The 17,731-nt window shown below is 39.0% G+C and overlaps 2 protein-coding genes across 6 annotated transcripts; one reads left to right on the top strand and one right to left on the bottom strand.

Annotated features, from left to right (window-relative positions):
• Positions 1–699: 699 nt before the first annotated feature.
• On the bottom strand, positions 700–11,342 carry LOC113705347 (uncharacterized). Its single transcript, XM_027227167.2, has 10 exons — positions 9,604–11,342; positions 7,584–8,057; positions 7,160–7,461; positions 5,408–6,133; positions 5,041–5,319; positions 4,772–4,933; positions 3,742–4,674; positions 3,438–3,653; positions 2,387–2,647; positions 700–1,618 (listed from the first exon to the last, which is right to left on the bottom strand). The coding sequence occupies exons 1-10, from the start codon at positions 11,054–11,056 to the stop codon at positions 1,274–1,276; spliced, it is 5,151 nt and encodes a 1,716-aa protein (XP_027082968.2). The 5' UTR covers positions 11,057–11,342; the 3' UTR covers positions 700–1,273.
• Positions 11,343–13,927: 2,585 nt separating this feature from the next.
• LOC113705349 (protein FAR1-RELATED SEQUENCE 6-like) lies at positions 13,928–17,050 on the top strand. Of its 5 annotated transcripts, XM_027227170.2 has the most exons (4): positions 13,929–14,369; positions 14,503–14,587; positions 14,689–14,750; positions 14,851–17,050. In XM_027227170.2, exon 4 carries the CDS (start codon positions 14,851–14,853, stop codon positions 16,870–16,872), a length of 2,022 nt encoding a protein of 673 aa, XP_027082971.1. In that variant the 5' UTR covers positions 13,929–14,369; positions 14,503–14,587; positions 14,689–14,750; the 3' UTR covers positions 16,873–17,050. The 5 variants fall into 5 exon arrangements, with proteins under 5 accessions (XP_027082969.1, XP_027082971.1, XP_071918488.1 ...); XM_072062387.1 differs by having other exon boundaries at positions 14,703–17,050; XM_072062385.1 differs by having other exon boundaries at positions 14,689–17,050.
• Positions 17,051–17,731: the final 681 nt, after the last annotated feature.

Here is a 17,731-nt window from a genome sequence, read left to right as displayed (position 1 = left end):
GAGCAAGCAGCTCACAAATTCATCATATACATACTTGGGAGGGGAGGGGGGGGAACTTAAAACGGCCTACAAATTGCTCATCGCCTGAAACAAGGAGCGAAAGGAAGAAGACGCAACAAAAGGGCAAAGCCATTCGTCAAATTGGAAGCAACACACGTACAAAGACTCTAAACTGAACGGGTGGTCCAGTTCAACACTGCGATCTTCAACTCTTTTCATTCCTCAAAAGAGCTTAAAACTTCGTGGATTCAAGCTGCACTATCTTGTTGGAACCAAACTAGCTCTTCTTGATCCTAGCTCTAACATCTTGAACGAACATTTATCCAGCAGCTAACTTAACCTAGAGTACAAATAACCTGATTCTTGTTCTGGCCCGGCAAAGTAAGGACAGTAAACCATTCAAATAGGGGTGGTCGGGTCTAATTTTATGTAACGAAGTTGGCACACAAAAAAGAGACGGCAACCAGCAATTTTAGATATCATCCTGGAACTGAACTTTTACAGCCACTCCCTACTCCAGTCCGCACATCCTACAGCAAAGGTTCGTGGAAATATATACCACTGGACCATCCCTAGGCTACACACGACACGAGCCAATATGCTGGCTTCTTCACCATAAGTTTGGCTCCATTGCGAAGGAGAATAAGTTGGTCTTTAAACACCTCCTAGAACCACAATTTTAAGGGCCAACTTGAACAGTTCTCAACCTCAAAACCCACAAATTTGGATTCTGTTAAACGTCTATATTCCACTTATGTTGATATATTTACAAAACAAAAGAGCTTACAAGAATCCAAGGGAATACAGTAACAGAAAGGATGAGAGATGAGGAGGCAAACAAAAGGCAGCAAATACTGCGCCTTTGGCCACAAGAAAAATAGGGAAAAATAATGAATGTGTTAAACCAAAACCAAAGAGAGAGAGTCATTAAAGGATGGAAGGAGAAAAAGAAAAGGTGGGGAAGAAAACAAAACTTTTTAATGCCTTTTATCGTACGGTCACCTCAAACAAGCAACGGCATTTGGAATTGTTAAATAGCCATCGGAATCACATGGCCAGACCCATCCCAGAAAAACAACACTACACTGACACCACCCATTATATAAGATCTCTTGATTTTTCCCATGAATTCCAAAGCCCTTCAATTGCCAATTAACTCGCAAATGGGGCAACCCTTTTGTATTGGGACGATACCAGGCTCGCAATAGACAAACAGAGCTGATCAAACAAGAATGTTCCCCCAACTGACCTAAATGATGCATTTGACCTTGATTCAGGAGTGGTTGAACCAGGGGCCAACTGCACCATTCACGTGTCCGTTGCTGTGGATTCCAACACCATTTGGAACGAGGGAAGGTGGCAGTCCAACGGCCATTGGAGGTGGAGTAGCAGGATATAATCCATTATTGTGCGGAAGGGAATGGGGGCTTACAAGAGGACTACCAGCAGGACTTCCTTTGCGCTGCTGAATTGTATGAATCTGTCTCAGTCCATCTTCATGGATGCGTGACAATGTCTCCAACTCTTTCATGGATAAAGCTTCTAAGCCAACACCATATAGAGGTGCATGACGCGACATTTCTTCCTGAAGCGAAGCCTCAAGATGATGAATGTATTGCTGCAAAAACAATGAAGTCCGTTAAGCATTATCTTAAAATCAACTGATAACATATTATCGCCTGCATGTCGACAAAATATAAGATAGCAAGGATAACATTCAATTCCGATATGAATTTCCCCGATTCCGAATTCATTAAAACAGTCAATAGCAAAGAACAAATTCAATTCTGGCATGATCTCTCCTAAAATCCAAATATATACAAATAAACACAGTGAAGATCAAATGAAGCTGCAATTTACAAAATGTGAGAGGATCATGGTAATACATCAAAAACAAGACCAAAACAACCACCAGAATATTTATCCTGATTCCTTTGGCAAAAAAACACACAGACAAACAAAATTGACTTCCAAAAACTTCACTTTACACAATCTGAATGAGGGGGCTGGTTATTAGCCAAATAAATCCCAACATTTGTATGCACAATGTCATTCATGGTTATCCAAATTGTCATTTCAAGCAGTTTAAATCAGATTGCTCAATTAGAACAGGGTGCAATCATGACTTCTAAATGATTTTGTTTGACAAGAAGTTGACTTCATCATTCATTCAAAGGGAAAAAAGAAGAGAAAAATTCCTCATGAATCCAAAAATAAGTCAACAGAATCAACAAGAACTTCCCTTTTATTGTTATTTAGTTATCAATTTAGTTATCATTTGCCTCCTGGAATATATATGTAAGAATGGCCCTAAGTGAGAAAGAAGCCATCAGCCAAATACATTTTAGGAAAGAACTCTAGGAAGAGCAATGCCAAAAGCAAATACCTCACAGGCCTGCAATTTGGATTCCATCCCATCAATATAAGTTTCACATCGAGCAACTTGCTCTTCTTTCTCACGCTTCTCCCCTTCGGTTTGCCCAACAGTTTGTGTCAGCCGGCGAATCTCATCTTCAAGGGATTGCCTTATTTCTTCACGAGTAACATTCTCTGTGGCATATCTCTTCAGTTCTTCATCAAACCTTTTCCGAGCAGCTTCGGCATTCTTTAACCTCTCGGCCAATGCATTTTTCTCCTTCATAACTCTCTGGAGTACCCACAAGGTTACATCAGAAAAGCATCAATTTAACACTAAATGCCAACTAGAAATTTTGAAGTTACAAACACCAAAGAAAAACATTCTACTGTTGCCACATGTATACGTAGGTAGCGAGATTTCAGTCACTCTGCTCTCCATTTCTCATGATTGGTTGCACAAAGTATTAGGCAAACAAGTTGCATGCACCATATGTCAAGATACATAAAATTCTTTAATGTCAACAAGTATCTCTGTTTCCAACAGACAAAAGATTCTGCAAAACTAATGCAGTGAACATGCACATACTCTCTGGGCCACAAGACAACGAATCTGCAAATATTGTCAGGGGCCTTGTGCTTCATATTTAGGACTGGAAGCAGAACAAAAACATATACCAGAAAAATTCCTTTTAAACCATGAGCCAAAATCATATAAAAGATCCTCTTTCTAGGTTCAAGCGCAAATGAGTATCATTCCGACAGTTATCGATTTTAGTGTCCTCACTGAACAAACTCTAACATACCTCCCCAGTTTCTTAACTCTTTTTCCCCCCTTTTCTTTACTGTCATTCCTTAATTTCTTCCACACCCATAAGCTAAACCGCTAATGCCAATATAACACCAAGTCAATTAGATAACAGTTACAGAGACAGAAAAACACTAAGTTTTCAGTATGGTCCCCAAGTGAGTGAATGTGTATGCACAATATCCTTTTTGACAAATTTCAACAAATTTGTCACAAACTCCATCAGCTCTTGAGTTAAGAAAGCACAGGTACAGAAGATGATATATACACAAACCTTCAACTCATCACGTTTTCGTGATCTCAATTGGGAAAGCTGTGACTCTGCATCATGCAGACGATCCTGAAGAACTTTTTTTTCTGCACTGAGTTTCGCTATTTCATCATCCCGCTCTGAGCGAAGCCACTCCAGTTGACTCTCAACTTCTTGAATCTGTTCAGACAGCTCCTTTCTTTCCCGGGCAAAACGATCAACTTCAGTCTTCAGCTCAGACTGTCATTTCATAAGAAATTAATAACTTAAAGATATCAATCAGATACAGTAGTAATTACAAGACCAGCAATTAAAACTAGAAAAATACCTTAAGTCGGTTATTGGCAGCCTCTGATTCGCTTAACTTCTGAGACATATGAGCTTTTTCCTTGGCCACACTAGCAAGTTCTGCTTTCTTTTCTTCACGAAGTCGAAGAATTTCATCTTCAGTGGCACAGAGCTGATGCCAAAGAGCCGCCCTATCAACATTTGCAAGTTCAGCAACTTCTCGCATCATGCTCAGAACCGGTCTAACAATTTCTTGCTCCTCACAAACCAAGATCACCAAAATCTCCAAATCCAAGTCTATTTCACGACTACCTTCTGTGCTACTGGTAGCACGATCTACAAGTCTCTTGAGCATCCTCAACCTGTAAGGCTCATCAGTGTACCATTTAAATAATATGGTATAAAGCATCTTTACAAATCCTTTTATGCAGGGATCCTTAGAGAGTGCCAGTGTCTCAGCAAGACCAATAACAGAAGTGAAATCATCCTGTTGAGCCCTCAACTGCTCAATAGTTTCTCCTTCTACAGTTATATCGGAGTGCCCAAAATTTTCAGCTACATATTGAGAGGCCGAATTTAACCGTCTAGAAAGGCGTCTTTCCAAGACCATGGCCATAGACTGAGCTACAATGGCTCCTCTAGCTACAGCTCTCTCAAAAGTCTGGGAAGCTTCAACAGCAAGGCAAGGGATTGATAACATTTCAATAAGAATATATATGTCTGAAAAATAATAATTAGCACGAATAGCTTGTTGATTTACTGCATGCATTCTCTCAGATGTCGCACTTTCACCAAACAAGAACATCCCAGAAGGCATTGCAGAGATATCATCAAGATCATCACTACAATCAATATCTCGCATAATAGCTTCAGCAATATCTGCACAACTATTTACAGTTCGGCTTAAATAATCAAGGACACAAGGGGAAACTTCAGTCCCCAAATTTTTTAGCCTAACACGCACTGCTCTCACCTGCAGAGAACACAAATACGATTATTTTGAATACAGAAACAATGGGGTGGGAGAATAAAACTAAGACTATGAATACAAATTTGATTTGATTGCGTACTGCTTGAGGAAGATGTTGGCAATGCAATGCAGCTTTGAAAATAAAATCCACAGTTGCTGCAAGAGGTTCATCATTTGAATCTGCCAAAAGCCCAAATGACTGAAAAAGAACACGTTCCCACACTTCGCTGCTACATTCCAACTGACTAAGTGCACTGAAAACCTGATCAATGAAGATTTGATAAATATTTGTTGATAGAAAAAGCGAAACCAGACAATCTAAAACCACATCCACATAATACTACGTGGGAAGAACAAGAATTATCATACAGGCAAGCGCAGACTAGTTTCTGCATCTGGCTTTCGTAATCGATCTAAAAGAGCACAAGCAGCAAGCGGATGTTCTGAATGTTCAACTAATTTTGGTACCAAAGCAACTAGATCTGGTTGTAGATGCTTTGGTGCTTTATCCAATACAAGAGCTATCTTCTGTGCAGAATGTGGTCTTCTTCTTGGCTCGGGACAACCTTGAGGAACAGCTCCATCAAGTGCTCTCAGAGAGTTCACAATCAACCCAAGAAGCTCCTCAGACTGCTCAGGCCACTTTGTCTGAAATTACAATTTCTTTGATCAGTCTATGCCAGAGAAGGTTAACTATGATGATGTAATCAATCTTTTGATAATTTGGCAATCATACCTTGGAACGCATGGTAGGATTTTCAGAGAAACCACCAGCAGAAGTTTCGGGTGGACAAATAGGTTGTCCAGGAACTGGTTTCCCAAGCACAAAATTTCCATCTACATCTGAGCTTTGCACAGCAGAGGCATTCATGCTCTCATCCAGTGCTGAATCGAATCTGTCATGTAGAGGAAGTTGTGCAGACTCCACTGCTCCATTGCCTCTATCCGATTCAAGTGGAGTAGTTGAACCACTACCATCTAGGGAAGGTTTGGAACTTATTTCAGAGGAATCATCAGCTGTACTTTCTTCCGAAGGTTGGCAACATTCGACCATTATATCCAGAAGTAGATCAATAATTGCTTGTTGCAAAACTTTAACTCCCATCAACAAGTTCATTAGACTGGGGGAAGACTCGTCATTCTTATTTAACTTCTTTCCGTCATTACAGCCAGATATCTTTGTAGGCAGAAGCAAGCGCTTTACTTTAGCGGGATCATCAAGATAAACACGAAGTCCTGTCAGAAACCCAGCAATTGCACCAGCATCGATGAGAAGTTTCTCTCTTAATGTGACCTGTGGCTGCGAAGGATTGTCTCCGTAAGTCAGGTGAAATCCTGCCCTTGAAAGGAGATTTCTGAAAATATCTTCGTCATCTCCACTTATCCCTTCACTATCCTCAGAATCAATCAGTTCATCAGGATCGGTTGTCAGAGCATCCTGGTCATCCTCGGAAGCTAAAACCTGATAAAAGGAACACAAAAACTCAAGCAGGTATCCATAAAAACTTAACCAGATGAATCTGTATTCTAGGCACACAATCACTGAATGTGCAGAATCATCAAACATTGCAAAATGACTCCAAGATCAATGGTTCCCACAGAAAACCCGCAAACTCAGGCAAAACCACTTACTTAACTGTTCCATCCAGCCCCAATCATCTCAAATCTCACCGGATTGGTCTTATTGAAAAGTAGTCAAACTAAAGGCCTCCATGTTTCTTAGCCGAAACATTGACAAGCACTAATGAAAGCAAGAGCTAATAGTTCTTGTAAGCCAATATATATTTTTAAAAATAGTGATCAAGCAATCAAACTGAAAATTCGTTAGGTCAACACCAAACACTTAAACATGATTATATTTCTTCCCCTTGCTTACAAAACAGGGGAGCCATGAAGTTACAGTAAGATTGCTCTAGGACTTGGCTTCCAAATTCAAGAAACAATAATTTAATCTCCAAACAAGGAGAAAGTCGTGTATTGACAAATTTCAGATTCATGAATTTTGTCTAGCAGCTAATAACTAAATAAATTCATCGTTTGAGTCTCTATGATGATTGATCTTCAGCAGCTTCCTTATAATTTCAACCTGTGAATTCTGTATCAAGATTCTTGTTTGGACAGCTAACAGTTTCCACTAAAGCAACTGTTATAGATCATGAGAGAACCACTTACAACATCCTCATCTATAGAAGTAAAAGTTCTATTATGCATCTATAAGTTAGCAAATGACCCAAAGGCACCATCAATTTCTGTCATAGGTGATTACTAACATGCTCAACATGAAGATACTTCACCAAAACCACAAGACATAAACATGCCGAGAGAAGTATTTATAAATATTATTTCCTCACTTTGTTCAGGATACTTTCATTTTTAGCAGATATATCTAACTTGGAGGACAGGAAACAACTTCATACTTGTCATATTTCCTTTTTTTGTCTTGGGGAGAGAATTTAATTTCCTAAAATAGAAGATAAGAATGACTAACCTCTAGGTCTGAAAACTCAAACCAAGGGCAGCAGTCCAAAATTTCACATACAAAGACAACTGTTTCACGCACAAGAAATCCTGCATCTGCTTCCAACATATCTGACACTTTCATAAATTGAAGAACAGAGTTATTCCATGTCTTTGTGCATATAGAGGACTCCTTCCACACAGTTTTTGAAGGGTTTTTTTGGTTTACAATTGCCATTCTGTATCTGACCCAAAAATTCTTTTCAGGGTCAGTGCCAATAGATTGATCACTCTCTAAGTATATACATATGGTGTCAAATGACTCGTATACACCTGCAAACCAAAGGTAAAAGTTTAACATGGAGAACACTTTAATCAGTCAACTTCAGGAATGCCAACAACTATGAATCACAAATCTCAACTGGAAACGAACATCACAAGGAAGTAGAACCCACCAATCCGAAGTTCACATCCACCAGCTTGAAAGAATTTGCTAAATATCTTCCGAGTTTCCATAATTTCTTTGAAGGACATGAAGTTTTCCACCTTCCATGTAAATGAACTTCTTCTTCCAACTTTTTCTGACAAGGGAAGAGTATTTCCTGACTCACAGTCCTGATCGGTTAAATCCTGAATTACTGATGTCTCTTTCAAAATAAGGACTTCAGCAGAGAAGCTAACAACGTCCTTCTCAAGAAACCCAGAATCTTGATCAAAGAGACTCGTCAGTGTCACAAATTCACGCCAACCCCAGTCCTTTGCAGCCTTGGAGTACCGATTTTGAGATTCCTTTGTGACAGATTTTTCATCCGACTTTTGGTTGAGAACTGATAATCTATGGCTCACAAAGCAACTCCAGTCATTGTTAGTATTTCGGGAATCTGTAACTTCAAGAAATACTGAGAGGTGGCACGGTGGCTGAGACTGCCCTGATGCCACGAAACAGAATAGCAGTATTACACCATTCAGCAAAAGAAGGACAAGACAATATGTCAAAAAGTACAGAGTGAGTTTGTGTATGATGAAAGGTTAATTGTCCTTCAATCAATCACAACTAGGCCAGGCATCAAATAATGTTCAAAGAGAACCCGACTTCTAAATGGAAGAACAAAATTAACAAACTGCAGGATGGAACCTATTAGATATCTCTTCTGTGGGAACACAAGAAGAGGGGGCAGGGATGTGATATGTACAAAATTTTTTTGAGATAAAAATTCAACAGCACCATTCAAATGAAAAGATCAGGGGCCGTTTGGTAACGTTCATGTTTTCCCGTTTATGTTCTTTAAGACAACTAGAACGAAACACTTGTTCTATTTATTATTATGAACAAATAGAAATATGTTTGGTGCAAGATATAGTTTTACAAATAATTAAAGATAAACATGTTTGGTTGCCCTTTAATTGTTCTTAGTTTTTCAATCCTTTTCTTTGCTCCCTTCTCCCTTCTTTCAAGAAATTCTTAATCAATGGAAAACATATCTCCAAATCAACCACAATAAACAAAATGCATACCAAAAAAAACACTAATATTAATCATCAAAACCATCTTTATACCCTTGAATCACCAAATTATTAACAATTTGTCCACAATAAGCTCCAAATTAGCACAATTCACCAAATAATTAACCAAAACCAATCCCAAAATGATCAAGAAGTAGTTTACAGATGTCACCAAAATTAGCCAAAAATATAAAAATAATCCCGGAATAAAAAAAATTCACCAAGCAATTGGCCAAAATCAATTCCCAAATTAACCCAATCACCAAATTTCACCAAGTCCAAACCCATAAAATTAGTCCTCAAACTATTGAATCCTCCCAAATTGCATGGCAGCACCAAGGGCTCCAGCTTTCTATCCGCATAAACTGATGATAAGGAGATTTGGGAGCTATGAGTATGGGGAAACCAAAACTTCACTTTTGATTCAAAAACACTGTAACATTCCCTTAAATTGATATACTAAAATCTGCCACAAAGGATGTGAAGGGATTGACTCTTCAATATCTTTATCCACTTTAAAATTGAGACCTGAAAATCTGAGCCTCGTACAAACAAACTGTGAGTAACACCATAGAAAATGTCTTTTCCTTTTTAAATTTATGTACTGATTCCATTTGATGAAAACACGAAGAAAAGGATTAAAATACTATTCATTAGAATACTATTCACGCGTGTTTTATCATGTTTGTAGAACAAGCCAATAAACCAATTTTGGTGTTTTAGAAACAGGCACATTGTTTCAAAACATTTATCCGTTTACAAAATCAAAAACACCTCTAGCAAATGCTGTTCTTTGTTTGTGTTTGTAAAATTCTCCAAACATAAACAAAAAAGCAGCAAACATAAACATTACCAAATGGCCCCTTAGTTATGGCACTTAGACTTTGGATCCGCGTTCGAGTGTTAATTCAAATGGGACCTGGTACCATTTAAAGCATGACAATAATTCATAAAATATAGCAAAATGCTTACCTCGAGGATAAACAATAAGGCGACAATCCCGGTTGCCAATTTGAAATCTCCTGCTCTTGATGCAAAGCCCAGTGATCTTCCTCTTCTTGAGAAGGTCTTTCAACCTCGTGAAATTCTCAATCTTCCAAGAGAACTTCCCATAATGGCCATCGTTTTTCTTGCTAACAATATTCCCATTTTTGCCAGCATCCTTCCCTGGATTCTTAGAGAAATTATTCTGTTCTTTAATGACATGGAACGATGTGCTGAAAACTGCCATGTCATCCACCAAATACCCTGACTCGGTCCCTATGAAATCTGACATCTTCATATAATCATTCCATCCCAAACTGGTGTTATCCCCACTCTTATTATCGGCTGCAAACCTCCCATATGAGTCCCTATGCATGTGATTAAACCCCGGCTTCTGATTCAACACGGACATCCTAAACAAACACCAGCAACTCCTATCAGAAACCCCTAAACTCTTCTCAGTATCCTTACTCTCCAAGCACATTGACAAATAGTCCACCCCATTCACAGAGCTCTGGTACACACTAATCCTCAAATTACACTCTCCAGCCGGAAAAACCGGGCTCATTATCTTCTGAGTCTTAATCATTTCCTTAAACAAGCTAAAGTTATGAACCTTCCAAGTGAACTTCCCACTCAAGACATCCCCATTGACAACACCAGCAGCCAAATTAGAGGAAGGGTTGGACTGCATATCGTTATTATCCCGCGAGAACGAAATAGATTCGTGTAAGATCAATATATCAGCGGTAACTAAGAGGCAATCATTATTAAACAAAAAGCCGAGCTTAGGTTCGAAGATTGAGTTAGAGGGAGAGAAATCACACCAGCCATGGGATTTCTTCTTGGACGAGAAGCGGTGCCAGCTGTCGCGGTGGATGGACTTAGTGGGGTCGGAAGGGTGGTCGACGGAGAGGCGGTAGCTGGCGAAACAATCCCATTTGGACGACGTGGTGTTGCGCGGGTCCAAGATTTGAAGATAGATGCTGATGTATCCAGGGAGGGCCTGGGAGTCACCTTTAGGGTAGATTAGCAAGCGGCAATCGTAGCCGCCGACCTCGAAGTACTTGCTCCAGAGCGCCCGAGCCTTGACTCTGGGGAAATTAGCGATGGCCCATTTGCAAACGGCGGCGTATTCGCCTCGGCGCTCGACCACCACAGTCTCCGCCGCCGCGGTGGCGCACGTTGCGTCACGGGACGAGGCGGGATCCTCCGCAGCCAACATGGGCTTGTCAAAAGATAAGGAAGATTGGGCCGGAGTCGTCATCGGCGTCGCCGTCGCCGTTGCCGTCGCCGTCGCAGCCGATGAATGGGATGATGAGGCAGACGAAGAGGTGGCGGTTGGGGCCATCTGGGCTTGGTCGGAGGAAGAGGACGACGAGGGGACGGCTGCATCAGTGGAGAGGTGGTGGTGGTGGTGGTGGTGGTGGTGGTGCTTCATTGCTGGTGTTTGTTATGTGCAGGTCTTACGTTTGTGTGATTTTGAGGGATTAGTTCTTTCTAGGTTTTGTTTTGCGTTGATATTTCTTTAACTTTTTGTCTTATTTTTGTTTTGAAATAAATACGGACCAAATAGGAAATAAATGTGTGCTGGATTTTGTATTGGGGGGGGGGGGGGGGGGGGGGGGGTGGGGGGGAGGGGAAGACAGATGTAAGCCTATATAGGAGGGAAGGAAGAGGGAGGACTCTTCAGGACTCAGGATGAAGAAAGCGTTTGGGACTATACTACACTGTACTATAGGGAAGTGTAGCTTTTGTTTTCAATTTTTTCATTGATTTAAAAAAAAAAAAAAATCAACTGCTACCATATTAAATCTGTCAAGTAGTTTTTTCTTCTTCTTTTTTTTTTTTTTTTTTGATGTTTGGCTCAAGGATTGATTAATTTGGACCGTCAACAACTTTTTTTTTTTTTTTTGTACTTTTTTTGGTTTATGTCATAGCATGATGCTGTGGTGTGTGAAAGGGGAAGAAGTAACAAACACCAATCACACACACAACAATCCATCATCATGCTTTGGCACACACTTTCCATTTATAAACAGGACATCACAAGTTTTGGATTTATACTATTTAAACATTGGGCTCGGCTGCACTTGTTAAGATAGGTGCAAGTGTTAATTTTGTATGAAAGTAAAATTAATTTGATAAAGTATTTAAATATAGAAAGACAGTGAATGTGAGTGTATATATTCACGTGATAAATTAGGTGTGATTTGAGCGTGTTAACGAGTGCGCTCAAAGCACTTGTTAGAACATCGTAACGTTTGATTCTTTTACATTTTCACTTGATTTTTTTCCCTAGAGATTCCATAATACAGTATTTGTATCGTGAGTTGATATATATAATCACTTGTAGACCAATATCATAGGATTCTTTTCTTTTATATTAGCGTACAATCTAATAAGCTATATTTATTCAAAAAATAAAAGAAAAACTCATTCAAAACGTCCATCACATTTTGCAGAATGACTTTTTCATCTCTTACTTTTAAGAGTGTAATTTTACGTCCCTTACAAATTCACATTAATCAAATTTGGTCCCTATCTATGTTTTCGACTAGTTTTTTGTCAGAATCCACCATGTGCCTTGCACGTGATCATTTTTTAAAGGTAAAATTGTCAAATCAAATTTTGCATAATTCGATTTTTTCGTCTCTTACATTTTATAAAATGAAATTTTTCGTCCTTGACATTTCAAAAAATGAATTTTTTCATCCCTCACATTTCACAAAATTAATTTTTTCATCTTTCATTAATCATGTATATAATAGTTTCTTTTTTTTTTTTAAACCCATGATGTATGTATCTATTTGATTTCATTTGAACAGTATGAATATCATGTAATATATATATATTTGTAAGGTTATTAGTAATTACTAAGGTTATTACTAAGGTTACATGATTACATATTACTAAGGTTATCAGAAGTAATTACATGGAGTTATATTGCAATTACTAAGGTTATCAGTAATTACAAATTCCTCTTTAACTACACGCGCCAAATAATCGCGTGATGCGCGGGCATTCATTCTCTAGTATATATATATATATATATATATATATATATATATATATATATATGAGTTTTAAAAAATAAAAAAAGACTGTCGTACACATAATTAATGAGGGATAAAAATTTTCATTTTACAGAATATGAGGAATGAAAAAATTTATTTTGTAAAATGTGAGGGACGAAAAATTCATTGTGTAAAATGTGCGGGACTATGGATCAAATTATGTGAAATATGTTTGACAATTTTACCCTTAAAAATAATCATGTGCAAGGCACGTAATAGATTCCGACAAAAAACTAATCGAAAACCTAGATAGAGATTAAATTTGATCAATGTGAATTTGTAAGGGATATAAAATTATACTTTTAAAAGTGAAGAATGGAAAAAGTTATTTTACAAAATGTGATGAGTATTTTGAATGATTTTCCAAAAAAAAAAAAAAGAGTCTAATAAGCTACATATATGTAAAATAATTCCTTCTTTATCATAAGAGATTGAGATAAGCTCCCACACAGCTAATAAAAAAAAGGATAAGTCCCTTTAAAAATTGAGACAATATCATCACCTCTAACTTGCGTACATTCTACCTAAGAGAAATTTGCAATTTGCACCAAGTCTACACAAAAAAGTCCAAAAAAAAAAAGGTCTACCCAAAACAATCTATCTGCAACTCTTCTTTTTTTTTTGGCTTTCAAAGAGTCAATAACAGACGCACACAGTTAAATTAAACACTCGAAGAACATTAAAGAACGGTCCTAACGAGCAATCTAAGGTGAGACCCACGAAGTAACCGGATTCAGCCAATTGATAATTGAAATGACCACCCATGGACTTTAAACTCAGAGACTAATGCTCTACGATCTTTCGATGTGGGACGGGATGCCCCTACCCTCAACCTCGCCACAGAAGTGATTTTTTTCTCTCAAAGAGTCAATAACACGCACACACAGTTAGATTAAACACTCGGAGAACATCAAAGAACGCCCCAAACGAGCAATCTAGGGTGAGACTCACGAAGCAACCGAATTCAGGTAACTGAACCGACCACCCATTGCAACTCTATTGCAATTGGGAACAATCTGCAACTCTATTGCAGCAACTTTTAACCACTTGTCAAAAGTCACGGAGTATGTATTACTAGATTAGACAAAATCTGTGTGGTATGGTGTACTTCTACATCATCACTCAAGTCATTAAACCGGAAATTCACCTCACGAAACGTTGCAGAATCAAGAAAACTGTAAAAAGTGGTTTTCTCCACTAAATTACTTTCCGTCCCACTTGACTTGAATTATAAGTACGAACTCACGTACGAAAAATTGCCGGACCAAACTCATGTAAGAAAAAGGTCAAATACATAAGTTTGAAAATTGCCAGACAAATCCAAAGAAGCTAATGTTGATACGCCGCGCTGACTGCTACAATCAACCTTCCCTGAATTGGCAAATTCCCAAATCCCGCCACCCCTACCCTCCTCTCTCGTCCCACCACCGCCACCACCACCTCCACCTGTCTCTCAGAGGACTCCCGGGATTTCACTTTCTTTCCCTGATTAATTTCCGGGTATTAATTGAACAGTTGTACTTCGTTTGCTACTGATGCAAATCCAATGAGGCAGCTATAAGCATCAGAAATGTTCAGATGGATTATTTGCTGATCAGCTGGCAGTTCCATTGACTGCTGTTGGCAGATTGAATGCTGCCGCTTTGGCAACCCCTTTTTTTCTTTTCATTCTATAAGGTCAGTGCAAACTAAATTTACTCTTGTGAAAATTGACTTTTTAATTTTTTTTTTCTGTTTGGCGGAGAAATTGGGTTTGGATTGAAACAAGATTTGCTTGGATTAAATTCCAAATTTTTTGGATTTCTTGCAGTGTTTGAGTTACTGAGTCAAATGATTATTGGGTTTAGCAAAGCATTCATACTTGTTGGACTTGATTGCTATTTTCATCAAACCAGGTAGCTGCATTTTGCATTCTTTGCTTACGGTTTAAGGGTGTCCTTTAAATTTTTTTTTTTGCCCCCTTTAATCGCTTATTGCTTCATGTTTACTGTGTTAGGTTTGGTTTTGCAGTTAACATGCTTCTACATTACACCGTTTCTTTGTTGAAGACAACAGAATGTTGATTCTTTCTTTTTTCTCGACCTTTCATTTTTTTTTTTATTTAGCCTTTTCATTATTTGAAACCTTTATGAGTTCCTCTGTTTCCCTGCTTTTACAGATGGAAGTTGTTTGCCTCAACAGTGAGCCAGCCTTCAATGAAGGTGATGAATATGAGCATGAAGGAGATTGTGCCACGGGGGAAAATGCGGATGAACTGTGTGCAGCGCCGCACTTGAAAAGGGATCCCCCACCACCCACAGTTGGTTTGGAGTTTGACTCTTTTGATGAAGCTTATGATTTCTATAATGGCTATGCCAAGGATCAAGGATTTGGCATTCGAGTGAGCAATTCGTGGTTTAGATCCAAAAGGAAAGAGCGTTACAGAGCGAAACTCAGTTGCAGTAGTGCAGGTTTCAAGAAAAAAAGTGAAGCAAACAATCCTAGACCAGAGACGAGAACTGGTTGTCCTGCAATGATAGTCATTAAGCTTGTTGACTCTAAAAGTTGGAGAATCGTTGAAGTTGAGCTTCAACACAATCATTTAGTGAGCCCTGAAATCAAACGCTTTTATAAGTCACACAAGAAAATGATTCTTGCCGCCCAGAAATCACAGCAAGCTGAACCCGTTAAAGAAATACATACTATTAAGTTATACAGGGCTTCAGTTATCAATGCAGCGGCGCCCAATGGGTACTCCAAAGTTAAGGAAAGAGATGTTAGGCATCCTACAGATCACTCAAAGCATTTGGAACTTAAAGAAGGGGATGCACATGCAGTCTACAACTACTTCTGCCGCATGAAGTTGACAAATCCAAATTTCTTTTATTTAATGGATCTTGATGATGAAGCACGGTTGAAAAATATTTTCTGGGCTGATGCTAGGTCCAGAAGTGCTTATATTTACTTTTCTGATGCAATTGCAATTGACACAACTTGCTTGACTAATAAGTATGAGTTGCCTTTGGTTTCTTTTGTGGGAGTAAACCACCATGGGCAGTCTGTCTTATTGGGATGTGGTTTTCTTGGGCACGAGTCAGTTGAGTACTTCGTTTGGATGTTCAGGTCATGGCTGACATGTATGTTAGGCAGGCATCCACGAGTTATCCTCACTGATCAGTCAAAATCCTTGCAGATGGCCATCTCTGAGGTATTTCCTGGGACTCGTCATTGTTATTGCCTGTCATATATCATGCAGCGTGTTCCTGAGAAATTGGGTGGACTGAGGGGATATGAAGCTATCAGGAAGCAATTGAATCAAGCGGTATATAATTCTATGAAGATAGCTGAGTTTGAAACTGCCTGGGGTAGCATGGTCGGTCAGCATGGGCTTGGGGAGAATAAATGGCTACAATCATTACATGAAGATCGACAAAGATGGGTGCCAGTGTACTTAAAAGACACTTCTTTTGTTGGAATGATCCCTGTTAAAGAAAATGAGGTTTCAAAACCTTTTTTTGATGGCTATGTTCACAAACACACATCGTTCAAGGAATTTCTGGATAAGTATGACCTTGCACTGCAAAGAAAGCTGATGAAAGAAGCTACAGGTGATACAGAATCCAGAAATTGCAGCTTTGAGTTGAGAACAAAATGTAATTTTGAGTTGCAGCTCTCCAAGGTGTACACCAAGCAAATTTTTGAAAAGTTCCAGATTGAAGTTGAAGGGATGTACTCTTGCTTCAACACAAGGCAAGTCAACATCAATGGGCCTATAATAACATTTGCTGTTAAAGAACGAGTTGAAGTAGAAGAAAGTGAAAAGGAGGTTAGGCAGTACGAGGTTCTGTATGAGACGACTAACATGGAAATAAGGTGTATTTGCAGCTTGTTTAATTTCAGAGGTTATTTGTGCAGACATGCATTGAATGTCTTCAACTATAATGGTGTGGAAGAAATCCCATCTCAGTACATCCTACCACGCTGGAGCAAAGATTACAAACGCAGGTTTCCTCTAGATCCTTTGCCCAACGACGTTGATGTGAATGACTATGTGCTTAGGTATAATCATCTACTTAGCCGTGCTATTCAAGTCATTGAAGAAGGGGCGCAATCTCGGGAATGCTGGAAGGCTTCCTTACAAGGATTGGAAGAGTTATGTAGGAAATTCGCTCTTGAAAATGTTGATGAGGTTTTTTTGTAACCATTAACTTCATTTTTTTGGGGGGGTTTTTGGTCTCAACTGTTCTTGCACATATGTATAGGTGTACATATACTCCATATCCTTGTCATCCTCATTTGCATTATTCCAGTGCCTGTGTAGACAAGACTGAGCTCTCAATTTATCCAGATTGGCCAATACGAAGCTAGAAATTGTCTAATTACCAATTTTCTGTCATTAACAACCTACTGTTTGACCACTTTACTCCCCTGCTTCCTCACCAATCATCTCTTCTGGTTTTCCTAATACCTAAGGTGCAAAAACTTGGAACATCCACGCTAGTTAATCCGATTTGATGAGAACCATTCACTCGCACAAGTTGTTCAGAGTTTCAATCCACAAAAGTCCCATGGCTTGGGGTTCTGGATGCTGGCGCTACTTCATTCAGTTCTGTTCCAGTTAAGAAGATGGGCATTAGCTCTGAAGCTCATCAAAGCGAAGGGTGGCTGTTATTTCCATTGAAAATGCATGTCTTACCTAACATTTTGAAGCTAAGCTTGTTCAATTGTGAATTTTGATGAGACTCATCGAAGCACGAATTTTACAGTATGTTACTTCGTTTCTGAATGCACAGGTTTCTGGCTGATACGATTACAAGTGGTGAGCTGTAAGAATGAAACTGCAATAGCTAGGAAACGTTCACATCCTGTATCCCAAAGCAGAAGTAGGTGCAAACTTATCAAGCGTGGCACCAAGTGATAAACAGGAGCAGGTGCAACTCACTTTGGCATTCAGTTCTGCAACTGTTACGCATGGAGGAAACGGTTGTCATTTGCATTGAAAGTATACCGTTTCACAACCTTGAAGTTCTGGTTGTGATAAATGGCAACTAAACTTCTAG

This window comes from Coffea arabica, chromosome 8c (assembly GCF_036785885.1).
Source record: "Coffea arabica cultivar ET-39 chromosome 8c, Coffea Arabica ET-39 HiFi, whole genome shotgun sequence".
In the NCBI taxonomy this organism is placed as follows: domain Eukaryota; kingdom Viridiplantae; phylum Streptophyta; class Magnoliopsida; order Gentianales; family Rubiaceae; genus Coffea; species Coffea arabica.
This window is presented reverse-complemented; position numbering and strand designations above follow the sequence as displayed.

Excerpts from the sequence above, each read along its gene's own strand:
- LOC113705347 (XM_027227167.2), bottom strand. The coding sequence starts at position 11,056 with ATGAAGCACCACCACCACCACCACCACCACCACCACCTCTCCACTGAT. Across the intron at positions 2,648-3,437 it reads GAAAACGTGATGAGTTGAAG|AGAGTTATGAAGGAGAAAAA; the intron begins GTTTGTGTATAT and ends TGGGTACTCCAG. Across the intron at positions 1,619-2,386 it reads CCAAATTGCAGGCCTGTGAG|CAATACATTCATCATCTTGA; the intron begins GTATTTGCTTTT and ends TTGTTTTTGCAG.
- LOC113705349 (XM_072062387.1), top strand. The coding sequence starts at position 14,749 with ATGTTGATTCTTTCTTTTTTCTCGACCTTTCATTTTTTTTTTTATTTA.